The 15354-nt window shown below is 43.4% G+C and overlaps 1 protein-coding gene across 3 annotated transcripts in view; it reads left to right on the top strand.

Moving 5' to 3' along the window:
* The window catches only part of LOC311115633 (protein phosphatase 1 regulatory subunit 12C-like), a 57570-nt gene extending 42737 nt beyond the window's left edge, over positions 1–14833 (top strand). For 2 of the 3 annotated variants that reach the window (XM_084190793.1, XM_084190791.1), the window contains 8 exons: positions 594–704; positions 942–1127; positions 7282–7364; positions 7491–7548; positions 7915–8019; positions 9110–9157; positions 9873–9923; positions 11945–14833. In XM_084190793.1, the coding sequence (XP_084046919.1) occupies positions 594–704; positions 942–1127; positions 7282–7364; positions 7491–7548; positions 7915–8019; positions 9110–9157; positions 9873–9923; positions 11945–12031 (729 nt within the window). In that variant the 3' untranslated portion in view covers positions 12032–14833. The remainder of the gene's footprint in view (positions 1–593; positions 705–941; positions 1128–7281; positions 7365–7490; positions 7549–7914; positions 8020–9109; positions 9158–9872; positions 9924–11944) is intronic. The other variant, XM_084190792.1, reaches the window with a different exon arrangement.
* The last annotated feature ends 521 nt before the right edge of the window (positions 14834–15354 follow it).

Here is a 15354-nt window from a genome sequence, read left to right as displayed (position 1 = left end):
TGTCTTTTTCTAATGCCTCTTAAAGGGGAAAATAATCTCAAAGTAATCAGATTACGTTAATGAGTTTGGGTAATCCAAAAGTTACGTTGCTGATGAAAATGTTGGGACAGGTAACTACATTTACATTTACGTCATTTAGCAGACGCTCTTATCCAGAGCGACTTACAAATTGGTGCATTCACCTTATAGCCAGTGGGATAACCACTTTACAATATGTTTATATATATATTTTTTTATTTCTTTGGGGTGGGGTAAGGGGGGGTAGAAGGATTACTTTATCCTATCCCAGGGATTCCTTAAAGAGGTGGGGTTTCAAATGTCTCCGGGAGGTGGTGAGTGTCTCCGGAAGGTGGTGAGTGTCTCCGGGAGGTGGTGAGTGACTCCGGAAGGTGGTGAGTGTCTCCGGAAGGTGGTGAGTGTCTCCGGAAGGTGGTGAGTGTCTCCGGGAGGTGGTGAGTGTCTCCGGAAGGTGGTGAGTGACTCCGGAAGGTGGTGAGTGACTCCGGAAGGTGGTGAGTGACTAACTAGTAACTGTAACAGATTTACATTTAGAAAGTAACAGGACCAGCACCTTCTATCTGTTGTCCAATCAGGGCGTGACGCTCACAGACCTGCAGGAAGCTGAGAAGACCATGAAGACGGACAAAGGGACAGAAAAGACAAAGGAAGAGGAGGAAGAGAAGAAGAGGAAGAAGGCAGAAGAGGTGTTTATATGTTTAAAATGTCTTAAGGTTTATGAGGGGGGTTGTACAACATCATGCAAGTGACGTCACCCACCGTGGGACCTACTGTCGATTTTCTTGATCAGTTGATGGTGCCGAGTTGTGTCGGCGTGGGTTGCAAATGTTACACCTGTATGTTGGATGTGATATGTCGTAGCGATGGTAAAGAACTGCGTTGATGTATTATGTTATGGTTGATTACATTACTATTGTCTTCAGGAGGTAAGCTGGAGGTCCCGTATCGCCAGCCTGCAGAAGTCTGACCTGTTGGGGTTGACTCAACCCGCTGGTACCCTTCGCCCCCAGACCTCCGGCCAGGAGAGTAGTGCAGGAGGGGAAAGTGAGAGTGACCGTATCGTCAGGGAGAGACGGAGGGCCAGGAGGAGAGCTCAGAGAGCCGGAGAGGTGAGTGCTTTATAACCAGGGGTTAGAACTGGTTCAGGGAACAGAACTGAACCAGGAACGAAAGTGGTCCATACTATTCCGGAACAGAACCGTTTTTTTAAAATTCCAGGCATTTTTTTCAGTCGAACAAAAAAAAAATGCATCAAAGCACCTATGCAAAGCCCTCACTCTGTCACTCAGAAACGTATTCCAGTGTCTGCCTGCCAGCTGGAAACCTTTGCCAGTGTGTGTTTATGCGTATTCCAGTGTCTGCCTGCCAGCTGGAAACCTTTGCCAGTGTGTGTTTATGCGTATTCCAGTGTCTGCCTGCCAGCTGGAAACCTTTGCCAGTGTGTGTTTATGCGTATTCCAGTGTCGGCCTGCCAGCTGGAAACCTTTGCCAGTGTGTGTTTATGCGTATTCCAGTGTCTGCCTGCCAGCTGGAAACCTTTGCCAGTGTGTGTTTATGCGTATTCCAGTGTCTGCCTGCCAGCTGGAAACCTTTGCCAGTGTGTGTTTATGCGTATTCCAGTGTCTGCCTGCCAGCTGGAAACCTTTGCCAGTGTGTGTTTATGCGTATTCCAGTGTCGGCCTGCCAGCTGGAAACCTTTGCCAGTGTGTGTTTATGCGTATTCCAGTGTCTGCCTGCCAGCTGAAAACCTTTGCCAGTGTGTGTTTATGCGTATTCCAGTGTCGGCCTGCCAGCTGGAAACCTTTGCCAGTGTGTGTTTATGCGTATTCCAGTGTCTGCCTGCCAGCTGGAAACCTTTGCCAGTGTGTGTTTATGCGTATTCCAGTGTCTGCCTGCCAGCTGGAAACCTTTGCCAGTGTGTGTTTATGCGTATTCCAGTGTCGGCCTGCCAGCTGGAAACCTTTGCCAGTGTGTGTTTATGCGTATTCCAGTGTCTGCCTGCCAGCTGGAAACCTTTGCCAGTGTGTGTTTATGCGTATTCCAGTGTCTGCCTGCCAGCTGGAAACCTTTGCCAGTGTGTGTTTATGCGTATTCCAGTTTCTGCCTGCCAGCTGGAAACCTTTGCCAGTGTGTGTTTATGCTACCTCCCTCTCCCCCTTCCAAAGCAGAGGCTACTGACCTTACAAGCTTTATTCAGAAGAAAGGGAGAGAGAGATTTAATTAGCTAGAGAAGAATGGATTCACTTTTTCAATGCTAGTTAAGGATACTATAGGCCTAGTGATCACGTTTCACGTTGGATTTATTAACTACAAAATGGTAAGAAGTGTTTTTAATTCTGGTGCCGCTCACCACACACACACAAGCTTGTTAGCTAGCTAGCCCAAAGGACATTCAGCGTTCCTCCATAGAAGCCGCTCCTCCGTAGGTATTATTCTGTGGACCTAATCCAGATAATGCATGTCATAACAAGATGCCGAGTGCTTCATGCCTCCTCCTCAACCCTCTCTCGCTCTCTCCTCACCCGTAACATTTCAGTGGCATCTTGCGCCATTGGCTACACTCGTCTGTCCATCACGTATGTAAACAACCAGCTCGCCGGCTCTATCCGCACTGATTGGTGAAGTCATTTAATGAGCTAAATGTACAAAAAAATATATATGAATTATATAAACTGGTACCTTTTTGGGGTTCAAACCGGTTCAGAACTTTATTTTGCTGGTCGGAACAGTGGAACGGAACGTAAAAATTATGTTTCTATTCAGAACGAAACTATTGGAAAATAATATCGGTTCCAACCCCTGCTTATAACCCTATAAAAGCCTTGCACATAAGGATGGCATTGGCATCATACAGTTGAAGTCGGAGGTTTACATACACCTTAGCCAAATACATTTAAACTCAGTTTTTCACAATTCCTGACATTTAATCCTAGTAAAAATTCCCTGTCTTAGGTCAGTTAGGATCACCACTTTTATTTTAAGAATGTGAAATGTCAGAATAATAGTAGAGAGAATGATTTATCTCAGCTTTTATTTCTTTCATCACATTCCCAGTGGGTCAGAAGTTTACATGCACTCAATTAGTATTTGGTAGCATTGCCTTTAAATTGTTTAACTTGGGTCAAACATTTCGGGTAGCCTTCCACAAGCTTCCCACTATAAGTTGGGTGAATTTTGGCCCATTCCTCCTGACAGAGCTGGTGTAACTGAGTCAGGTTTGTAGGCCTCCTTGCTCGCACACGCTTTTTCAGTTCTGCCCACACATTTTCTATAGGATTGAGGTCAGGGCTTTGTGATGACCACTCCAATACCTTGACTTTGTTGTCCTTAAGCCATTTTGCCACAACTTTGGAAGTATGCTTGGGGTCATTGTCCATTTGGAAGACCCATTTGTGACCAAGCTTTAACTTCCTGACTGATGTCTTGAGATGTTGCTTCAATATATCCACATAATTTTCCTTCCTCATGATGCCATCTATTTTGTGAAGTGCACCAGTCCCTCCTGCAGCAAAGCACCCCCACAGCATGATGCTGCCACCCCCGTGCTTCACGGTTGGGATGGTGTTCTTCGGCTTGCAAGTACCCCCTTTTTCCTCCAAACATAACGATGGTCATTATGGCCAAACAGTTCTATTTTTGTTTCATCAGACCAGAAGACATTTCTCCAAAAAGTACGATCTTTGTCCCCATGTGCAGTTGCAAACCGTAGTCTGGCTTTTTTATGGCGGTTTTGGAGCAGTGGCTTCTTCCTTGCTGAGCGGCCTTTCAGGTTATGTTGATATAGGACTCGTTTTACTGTGGATATAGATACTTTTGTACCTGTTTCCTCCAGCATCTTCACAGGGTCCTTTGCTGTTGTTCTGGGATTGATTTGCACTTTTCGCACCAAAATACGTTAATCTCTAGGAGACAGAACGTGTCTCCTTCCTGAGCGGTATGACGGCTGCGTGGTCCCATGGTGTTTATACTTGCGTACTATTATTTGTACAGATGAACGTGGTACCTTCAGGCGTTTGGAAATTGCTCCCAAGGATGAACCAGACTTGTGGAGGCCTACACATTTTTTTCTGAGGTCTTGGCTGATTTCTTTTGATTTTCACATGATGTCAAGCAAAGAGGCACTGAGTTTGAAGGTAGGCCTTGAAATACATCCACAGGTACACCTCCAATTGACTCAAAATATGTCAATTAGCCTATCAGAAGCTTCTAAAGCCATGACATAATTTTCTGGAATTTTCAAAGCTGTTTAAAAGCACAGTCAACTTAGTGTATGTAAACTTCTGACCCACTGGAATTGGGATACAGTGAATTATAAGTGAAATAATCTGTCTGTAAACAATTGTTGGAAAAATTACTTGTGTCATGCACAAAGTAGATGTCCTAACCGACTTGCCAAAACTATAGTTTGTTAACAAGAAATGTGTGGAGTGGTTGAAAAACGAGTTTTAATGACTCCAACCTAAGTGTATGTAAACTTCCGACTTCAACTGTATATGGGCGGCAGGTAGCCTAGCAGTTAAGAGCATTGGGCCAGTAACCAAAAGGTCGCTGGTTCGAATCCCCGAGCCGACTAGGTAAAGAAATCTGTCTGTGCCTTTTGAGCAAGGCTCTTAACCCTAATTGCTCCTGTAAGGTGAGTGCATGAGCTAGTCCTGGTTATGACCTTTCAACGGGGCGACATAGACATTATAACCTGTCATAGTCCTGTTTGTAACCTGTCGCAAGGATGACATTGGCATCCACAATGAGTGGTTATAAGGTTACTAGGTTATATCCTGGTAATGATAATGAGGACATTGACATCCATAATGAGTGGTTATAAGGTTACTAGGTTATATCCTGGTAATAACAATGAGGACATTGACATCCATAATGAGTGGTTATAAGGTTACTAGGTTATATCCTGGTAATGATAATGAGGACATTGACATCCATAATGAGTGGTTATAAGGTTACTAGGTTATATCCTGGTAATAATAATGAGGACATTGACATCCATAATGAGTGGTTATAAGGTTACTAGGTTATATATAATAATAATAATAATATGCCATTTAGCAGACGCTTTTATCCAAAGCGACTTACAGTCATGCGTGCATACATTTTTGTGTATGGGTGGTCCCGGGGATCGAACCCACTACCTTGGCGTTACAAGCGCCGTGCTCTACCAGCTGAGCTACAGAGGACCACATCCTGGTAATGATAATGAGGACATTGACATCCATAATGAGTGGTTATAAGGTTACTAGGTTATATCCTGGTAATGATAATGAGGACATTGACATCCATAATGAGTGGTTATAAGGTTACTAGGTTATATCCTGGTAATAACAATGAGGACATTGACATCCATAATGAGTGGTTATAAGGTTACTAGGTTATATCCTGGTAATGATAATGAGGACATTGACATCCATAATGAGTGGTTATAAGGTTACTAGGTTATATCCTGGTAATAATAATGAGGACATTGACATCCATAATGAGTGGTTATAAGGTTACTAGGTTATATATAATAATAATAATAATATGCCATTTAGCAGACGCTTTTATCCAAAGCGACTTAGTCATGCGTGCATACATTTTTGTGTATGGGTGGTCCCGGGGATCGAACCCACTACCTTGGCGTTACAAGCGCCGTGCTCTACCAGCTGAGCTACAGAGGACCACATCCTGGTAATGATAATGAGGACATTGACATCCATAATGAGTGGTTATAAGGTTACTAGGTTATATCCTGGTAATGATAATGAGGACATTGACATCCATAATGAGTGGTTATAAGGTTACTAGGTTATATCCTGGTAATGATAATGAGGACATTGACATCCATAATGAGTGGTTATAAGGTTACTAGGTTATATCCTGGTAATGATAATGAGGACATTGACATCCATAATGAGTGGTTATAAGGTTACTAGGTTATATCCTGGTAATAACAATGAGGACATTGACATCCATAATGAGTGGTTATAAGGTTACTAGGTTATATCCTGGTAATGATAATGAGGACATTGACATCCATAATGAGTGGTTATAAGGTTACTAGGTTATATCCTGGTAATAATAATGAGGACATTGACATCCATAATGAGTGGTTATAAGGTTACTAGGTTATATATAATAATAATAATAATATGCCATTTAGCAGACGCTTTTATCCAAAGCGACTTAGTCATGCGTGCATACATTTTTGTGTATGGGTGGTCCCGGGGATCGAACCCACTACCTTGGCGTTACAAGCGCCGTGCTCTACCAGCTGAGCTACAGAGGACCACATCCTGGTAATGATAATGAGGACATTGACATCCATAATGAGTGGTTATAAGGTTACTAGGTTATATCCTGGTAATGATAATGAGGACATTGACATCCATAATGAGTGGTTATAAGGTTACTAGGTTATATCCTGGTAATGATAATGAGGACATTGACATCCATAATGAGTGGTTATAAGGTTACTAGGTTATATCCTGGTAATGATAATGAGGACATTGACATCCATAATGAGTGGTTATAAGGTTACTAGGTTATATCCTGGTAATAACAATGAGGACATTGACATCCATAATGAGTGGTTATAAGGTTACTAGGTTATATCCTGGTAATGATAATGAGGACATTGACATCCATAATGAGTGGTTATAAGGTTACTAGGTTATATCCTGGTAATAATAATGAGGACATTGACATCCATAATGAGTGGTTATAAGGTTACTAGGTTATATATAATAATAATAATAATATGCCATTTAGCAGACGCTTTTATCCAAAGCGACTTACAGTCATGCGTGCATACATTTTTGTGTATGGGTGGTCCCGGGGATCGAACCCACTACCTTGGCGTTACAAGCGCCGTGCTCTACCAGCTGAGCTACAGAGGACCACATCCTGGTAATGATAATGAGGACATTGACATCCATAATGAGTGGTTATAAGGTTACTAGGTTATATCCTGGTAATGATAATGAGGACATTGACATCCATAATGAGTGGTTATAAGGTTACTAGGTTATATCCTGGTAATGATAATGAGGACATTGACATCCATAATGAGTGGTTATAAGGTTACTAGGTTATATCCTGGTAATGATAATGAGGACATTGACATCCATAATGAGTGGTTATAAGGTTACTAGGTTATATCCTGGTAATAATAATGAGGACATTGACATCCATAATGAGTGGTTATAAGGTTACTAGGTTATATCCTGGTAATAATAATGAGGACATTGACATCCATAATGTATTGACCTGCTGTAGAGTGATGACAACGACATGAGTGGAGAGGAGGGGTTTGGAGGCAATGGGCAGGATCCACAGACAGACAGCCATTCCAGCACCAGGTATGGATCCCACCTTTACACTCTGCTCTTTGATCTGTCCTGTCCTGTTTCCTGACTGTCATAGAAGTGACTGGTATCTGAGGTGTCATTATAATATCTCTGACCTCTGACCCCTGCTTTACCCAGGTCTGACGTGTCATGTAACGACAGAGGAGGAGGCTCTGAGACCAAGGATTACAAGAAGGTAGGGAGATGGAATAAAGTTCGAATGGTTGGAAGGGTCTAGTCAATATTAGGAGTCCCATCCTGTCCAATTTTGGACTCTTTCTCTCTCCATGTCTCCCGCTCTCTCTTCCACTCTCTATAACTCTTGCTCTCTCTGTCTCTGTCTGTCTCTCTCTCTCTCTCTCTCTCTCTCTCTCTCTCTCTCTCTCTCTCTCTCTCTCTCTCTCTCTCTCTCTCTCTCTCTCTGTCTCTCTCTCTCTGTTTCCGTTTCACGCGCTCTCTCAAAAATATATTGACATTGTTTTTGACATGTATAGTGGAATGGAATTCTATTTCAAACATTGCTTGTTTGTATTAATTAAAATGTCATCTCTTTCTGTCCCAGCTGTTCGAGGAGGTGTCCAGGGAGAATGGTCAGCTCCAGTCTCAGCTGCAGGACGCCCAGAGGACCATCTCTCAGACCAGACTGGACCTGGACAAGGCTACACAGGTCCGACATTAAGCTTACATTGCTGTGTGTCTCCTTGTCTTATTTCTGTTGAAAATAACTGATTGGTAGTTTGGTTGTTGAAAATAACTGATTGGTAGTTTGGTTGTTGAAAATAACTGATTGGTAGTTTGGTTGTTGAAAATAACTGATTGGTAGTTTGGTTGTTGAAAATAACTGATTGGTAGTTTGGTTGTTGAAAATAACTGATTGGTAGTTTGGTTGTTGAAAATAACTGATTGGTAGTTTGGTTGTTGAAAATAACTGCTAGGTAGTTTGGTTGTTGAAAATAACTGATTGGTAGTTCCCTAACACGCATATCCGAAGCCAAAGCCATGAGCAGGCAGGTCTTGTAGGACAGGATATTCAGATCCACCACCTCCAGTGTTTCTTTTCCCCCGCAATTTCCTGATGTCCAATTGGTAGTTAGCCTTGTCCCATCGCTGCAACTCCCCTACGGACTCGGGAGAGGTGAAGGTCGAGAGCCATGCGTCCTCCGAAAACACCACCCTGCCAAGCCGCACTGCTTCTTGACAGTTCACAACTAAATGTTTGCCAGCTAGATATCTTAACTATTAAGTTAACTGTCTCAAATGTGATAAATGCTCTGCTAATTTAGTATCTAGTTAGCTATCTAGCCAAGTGGTTAGCTTCTTCCAAAATCATGCTTCTCATGGAAACAGCAGAGGATCCCCTCCTGGATCAAGAGCCTTGCTGTCTAATATATTTATTTGCGTGCAGCAACCTGTGAGTAGCATTTTTGAGTAGTTTAGGTCAGAGAATGTATAAAAATCTTCGCAATCCGCTCGTTAGCATTTAGTTAGCATTCTCTGGGATTTTACATGTACTTGTTTGCATTGCTAACCTTCAGATTACAGAGGCTGTGGGGTTAGAACATAGTGCCCCTTGTGTTCAGTGCCGGTATTACCGAATATCCCGGTATGGTGTGACAATCTGGATACCGTCCATGCCTACCAGCATTATACATTTCATAATGACCACAATAAGCAGTCTTCTGCAGCCTCTCCATTTCAATGTAACTGCAAACTGTTGACTTTTATTGACGTGAACATCTGCGGGTGTGTTGTTACAGAGACAGGAGCGGTTTAGTTGTTCAGCAACGCTGGAGCTGGAGAAGAAGGTAAGTCCCTCCTCTTCCTTCCTGCCGTGTGTGGCTTGGCTTGTGTTGTGTTATATATATAGTAACTAGTACAGTAACTAGTGTCAAACACCTGATGCTGAGCCTGGCCTCACGACTGACTGCTGCTGCCTGACCCGCTTTCTTCCTTCCTCTGTCTCTCTCTCTCTCTCTCTCTCTCTCTCTCTCTCTGTCTCTCTCTCTCTCTCTGTCTCTCTCTGTCTCTGTCTCTGTCTCTCTCTCTCTGTCTCTCTCTCTGTCTCTCTCTCTGTCTCTGTCTCTCTCTCTGTCTCTCTCTCTGTCTCTGTCTCTCTCTCTCTCTCTCTCTGTCTCTCTCTGTCTCTGTCTCTCTGTCTCTGTCTCTCTCTCTCTGTCTCTGTCTCTCTCTCTGTCTCTGTCTCTGTCTCTCTCTCTCTCTCTGTCTCTCTCTGTCTCTGTCTCTCTCTCTCTGTCTCTCTCTCTGTCTCTCTCTGTCTCTCTCTCTCTCTGTCTCTGTCTCTCTGTCTCTCTCTCTCTCTGTCTCTCTCTCTGTCTCTCTCTCTGTCTCTCTCTCTGTCTCTCTCTGTCTCTGTCTCTCTGTCTCTCTCTCTCTCTGTCTCTCTCTCTGTCTGTCTCTCTGTCTCTCTCTCTGTCTCTCTCTCTCTCTCTCTCTCTGTCTCTCTCTCTCTCTGTCTCTCTCTCTCTCTGTCTCTCTCTCTCTCTCTCTCTGTCTCATCAGGAGCGACGGATGTTGGAGTGGCGTGTGGCTGAGCTGGAGGCGGAGTTGAAGGTGAAAAGTTCAAATAGTATCCGAAATCTTTGAAATCCATTAGCTGGGCTTTGATTGAGATTGCCATGAAATCGAAGTATTTGACAGATAACAAATAGCATTTGAACCCAGCTTTAACTCCACACAGACACCGCATGCACACGCATGATTACAGCTCGCTGCTTCTTTCACAGCTTGTGCTGCAATTCACTAGTGTTGTAGCAATACATTGAGTCTGTGTCCGAAATTGCACCCTATTCCCTATATAGTGCACTACTTTTGACCAGGGCCCATAGAGTACCACAGTATGAGTCATAATACCCATAACACCTAGCGGTCAAACAGGGAAATGGTTCCAATCGTTTTTACACCTTTCATTTTTCCCCATAAGGGATCTTAGAAACACTTAAAATAAGGGCTGTGTTTTGTGTAGGCTTACCCTGGCGTGACGTTTTGCTAACCGTGCAAATCTCTCTAGGACAAGGTGACTTTTATACATTCGTCTGTATTTACCCGCAAAATATGAACTGCTAATAAGCTGCTAATATGGCTATCATAAAGAACTACAACCATGATGATCTATCTCTTTACCAGATCACCCCGTAACACTTCTCCTGTTCTCCTGTCTTCAATCTATCTCTTCACCAGATCACCCCGTAACACTCCTCCTGATCTCCTGTTTTCAATCTATCTCTTCACCAGATCACCCCGTAACACTCCTCCTGATCTCCTGTTTTCAATCTATCTCTTCACCAGATCACCCCGTAACACTCCTCCTGATCTCCTGTTTTCAATCTATCTCTTCACCAGATCACCCCGTAACACTCCTCCTGATCTCCTGTTTTCAATCTATCTCTTAACCAGATCACCCCGTAACACTCCTCCTGATCTCCTGTTTTCAATCTATCTCTTCACCAGATCACCCCGTAACACTCCTCCTGATCTCCTGTTTTCAATCTATCTCTTCACCAGATCACCCCGTAACACTCCTCCTGATCTCCTGTTTTCAATCTATCTCTTCACCAGATCACCCCGTAACACTCCTCCTGATCTCCTGTTTTCAATCTATCTCTTCACCAGATCACCCCGTAACACTTCTCCTGTCTTCAATCTATCTCTTCACCAGATCACCCCGTAACACTCCTCCTGATCTCCTGTTTTCTTGTCCAAACACTCATCCTACCATCCTCCTTTTGCTGTGTTCATTTAACTCTCCATTTCTATTGCAGACATAACTGAGCTCAAATAGGTGTTAACCTGAACAGCATGAAAATCCAATGATTGATCTCTCTGATAGTACATACGATTGTTACAGTTGTTCTGTAAAGAAAGCCAATGTTAGTTAGTTTTCAGCCCAACAAACAGCTGAAGTCAATGTTAGTTAGTTTTCAGCCAAACAATTAAAGTCAATGTCCGCGTCCCAGATGACACCTCTTCGGGCCCTGGTAAAAAGTAGTGCACTGAGTATACCAAACATTAGGAACACATCTTCCTAATTTTGCCCTCAGAACAGCCTCAATTCATCGGGGCGTGGACTTTACAAGGTGTCGAAAGCGTACCACAGGGATGCTGGCCCATGTTGACTCCAATGCTTCCCACAGTTGTGTCAAGTTGGCTGGATGTCGTTTGGGTGGTGGACCATTCTTGATACACACGGGAAACTGTTAAGCGTGAAAAACCCAGCAGCGTTGCAGTTCTTGACACACTCAAACCGGTGCGCCTGGCACCTACTACCATACCCCGTTCAAAGGCACCTAAATGTTTTGTCTTGCCCATTCACCGTCTGAATGGCACACATACACAATCCATGTCTCAATTGTCTCGAGGCTTAAAAATCCTTCTTTAACCTGACTCCTCCCCTTCATCTACACTGATTGAAGTGGATTTAACAAGTGACGTCCGATAAGGGACCATAGCTTTCACCTGGTCAGTCTGTCACGGAAAGAGCAGGTGTTCTTAATGTTTTGTATACTCAGTGTGTAGGGGTGCATTGGATGTATCCAATGTCAGTTTTTCAACCAATAACAACTTTGTTCCTCTAGGTGCTAGGTGACCTGAGAGCTGACAACCAGCGACTGAAAGACGAGAACGGAGCGCTGATCAGGGTCATCAGCAAGCTTTCCAAATAGTCATCAGCAAGCTCTCCAAATAGTCATCAACAAGCTCTCCAAATAGTAAGAGGGAATTTTTCCTCTCCCTCCCTCCCGAGAAAAGAGAGAGAGAGAGAGAGACGCAGCCATGACAACAGCTCGCATAGTAGTAACGAGTCGTGACAGCAGCCAAATGCCCATGACAATGTGCACCAGGGGGGAAAACACTAATAAACACACAGACCTATAGTCTTCTTTGCGTGCCACACACACACTCTCCATGCACATTGGACCAGTCCAAGGCATCTTGTTCCCTTTACATAACTCTCCCACCAAGTAAGGATTTGTTTTGTGACCACCACATTCACACAACCTTTACCATCACCAACCCACTCCACTATTGTAATAACTACCGATCCCTGTCCCTCCCACTCAAATGATCCTACCCACAAATACACCCTTTATAGAGGCTTTAACTGACTCCATCCATAACCTGGATCCATACCATAGACATCCATCCAGCTTTCTTTGTGTAACATCCTAAACTCTAAACAGAAACCATGACCTTTCATAACAGTTTGGGCCTGTTTCCTGGACACAGATTAAGCCTAGCCCAGACCTAATTGAGGTTCTGCTCTGCATTGAGCAAGCTTTTTAGTCCAGGACTAGGTTTAGTCTGTGAAGATAAAGATACATACGTGGGAATACTGCCCGTGTCCGGGAAACCAGCCCTTAACGTTTCTCAGTTGAAGAACCGGTTTAAGAAACAGAAACCATGAAACTGGTTAAACTTTCAGTATTCAGTCACTTTCAGAGTTCAATCTCTAAAATAAAGACCAGGGGGAAACCCAATCCATGAGCCTCTTAATCTGGTAAAATCATTCCACATCCATCAGCCTCTTAATCTGGTAGTGTCATTCCACATCCATGAGCCTTTTAATCTGGTAATGTCATTCCACATCCATGAGCCTCTTAATCTGGTCATTCCACATCCATGAGCCTCTTAATCTGGTAATGTCATTCCACATCCATGAGCCTCTTAATCTGGTCATTCCACATCCATGAGCCTCTTAATCTGGTAATGTCATTCCACATCAATGAGCCTCTTAATCTGGTAATGTCATTCCACATCCATGAGCCTCTTAATCTGGTAGTGTCATTCCACATCCATGAGCCTCTTAATCTGGTAATGTCATTCCACATCCATGAGCCTCTTAATCTGGTAATGTCATTCCACATCCATGAGCCTCTTAATCTGGTAATGTCATTCCACATCCATCAGCCTCTTAATCTGGTAATGTCATTCCACATCCATCAGCCTCTTAATCTGGTAATGTCATTCCACATCCACAAGCCTCTTAATCTGGTAATGTCATTCCACATCCATGAGCCTCTTAATCTGGTAGTGTCATTCCACATCCATGAGCCTCTTAATCTGGTAATGTCATTCCACATCCATGAGCCTCTTAATCTGGTAATGTCATTCCACATCCATGAACCTCTTAATCTGGTAATGTCATTCCACATCCATGAGCCTCTTAAGCTGGTAATGTCATTCCACATCCATGAGCCTCTTAATCTGGTAATGTCATTCCACATCCATGAGCCTCTTAATCTGGTAATGTCATTCCACATCCATGAGCCTCTTAATCTGGTAGTGTCATTCCACATCCATCAGCCTCTTAATCTGGTAGTGTCATTCCACATCCATGAGCCTCTTAATCTGGTAATGTCATTCCACATCCATGAACCTCTTTATCTGGTAATGTCATTCCACATCCATTAACCTCTTAATCTGGTAATGTCATTCTACATCCACGAGCCTCTTAATCTGGTAATGTCATTCCACATCCATGAGCCTCTTAATCTGGTAATGTCATTCTACATCCATGAGGCTCTTAATCTGGTAGTGTCATTCCACATCCATGAGCCTCTTAATCTGGTCATTCCACATCCATGAGCTTTTTAATCTGGTAGTGTCATTCCACATCCATGAGCCTCTTAATCTGGTCATTCCACATCCATGAGCCTCTTAATCTGGTAGTGTCATTCCACATCCATCAGCCTCTTAATCTGGTAATGTCATTCCACATCCATGAACCTCTTAATCTGGTAATGTCATTCCACATCCATGAGCCTCTTAATCTGGTAATGTCATTCCACATCCATGAGCCTCTTAATCTGGTAATGTCATTCCACATCCATGAACCTCTTAATCTGGTAATGTCATTCCACATCCATGAGCCTCTTAATCTGGTAGTGTCATTCCACTCCACATGTGTTTTGAACCCACCTACCTCTCCCACCACCGATGCACTCCTCCCCCTCACAAACTATTGTGACCACAGTCTCTGCATCCCAAATGGCACCCTATTCCCTATGTAGTGCACTACTTTAGGGCCCTGGTCAAAACTAGTGCACTATATAGGGTGTCATTTGGGATGTACCCAGACACACACAGACCACAGACGAACTCCATGCTCCTTTTAAATGACCACAGACAGAGCAGTCTGTTGACCACTGCACTTTACTCACCATCAGCCAGGCAGGCCAAGCTAAGCGATCACAGATCAGTGCAGCACCAGGCAAAGCTAAGCGATCACAGATCAGTGAGGCTTCGCCCCACGTCCTGAGTCATGCTAATACAAAAACAGCTCCTCTCCTACACGAATCTGCATCCCAATAATCTGTCCTTTCTCCTGACGGGTTGCACTTGTGCACTCCGTCACAAATGTAAAGTCTTGAATAGGCATGGGGCTTCACCGTGTTTTTATACCAGTCATTTGCTTTTATACCATGATAAGAAGTGAACAATTTGGTAGAAAGCAAAGATTATCGGGACGCAAAGGACTCCCTCCTTAGGTTTCTATTGGGTAGGAGGGAGGGGGAGGATGGAGGGAGGGAGGGAGGGAGGGAGGGAGGTGGTGTATCGCCGCAGACCTGAGGGTCAAAGATCATTGCACAATATTAGAGAGACTTGCTGTTCTGTAAAAACCTATATGCTATGCATTGTTTATTATTATTATTATTATTATTATCATGATAAATATTATTTTCATATTTTTCCATTTATCTGATGTCAATCTCTCCCACTTTGAAAGGGAGGCAAATTGTTGGTTATGTATATTATATTATAAATAATATTAGTTTTGAATGAATAATAATAATAACCTTCAGAAGTGAATTCCATGTAGTCTTCTTCCCCCACCATGTTGGTCTAAGATATTACATGGAGGATGGCACTTAATAAAGGATGTGTGTGTCTGTATCCAGTGTTTGATTTCATTCTGTGTCTCTGTATCCAGGGGTTGACTGTGTCTCTGTATCCAGGGGTTGACTGTGTGTCTGTATCCAGGGGATGA

This window comes from Coregonus lavaretus, assembly GCF_964263955.1.
Source record: "Coregonus lavaretus genome assembly, contig: HAP1_SCAFFOLD_418, whole genome shotgun sequence".
Lineage (NCBI taxonomy): Eukaryota > Metazoa > Chordata > Actinopteri > Salmoniformes > Salmonidae > Coregonus > Coregonus lavaretus.
Note: the sequence above shows the minus strand (reverse complement) of the source record. Positions and strands in the feature narration are given on the sequence as shown.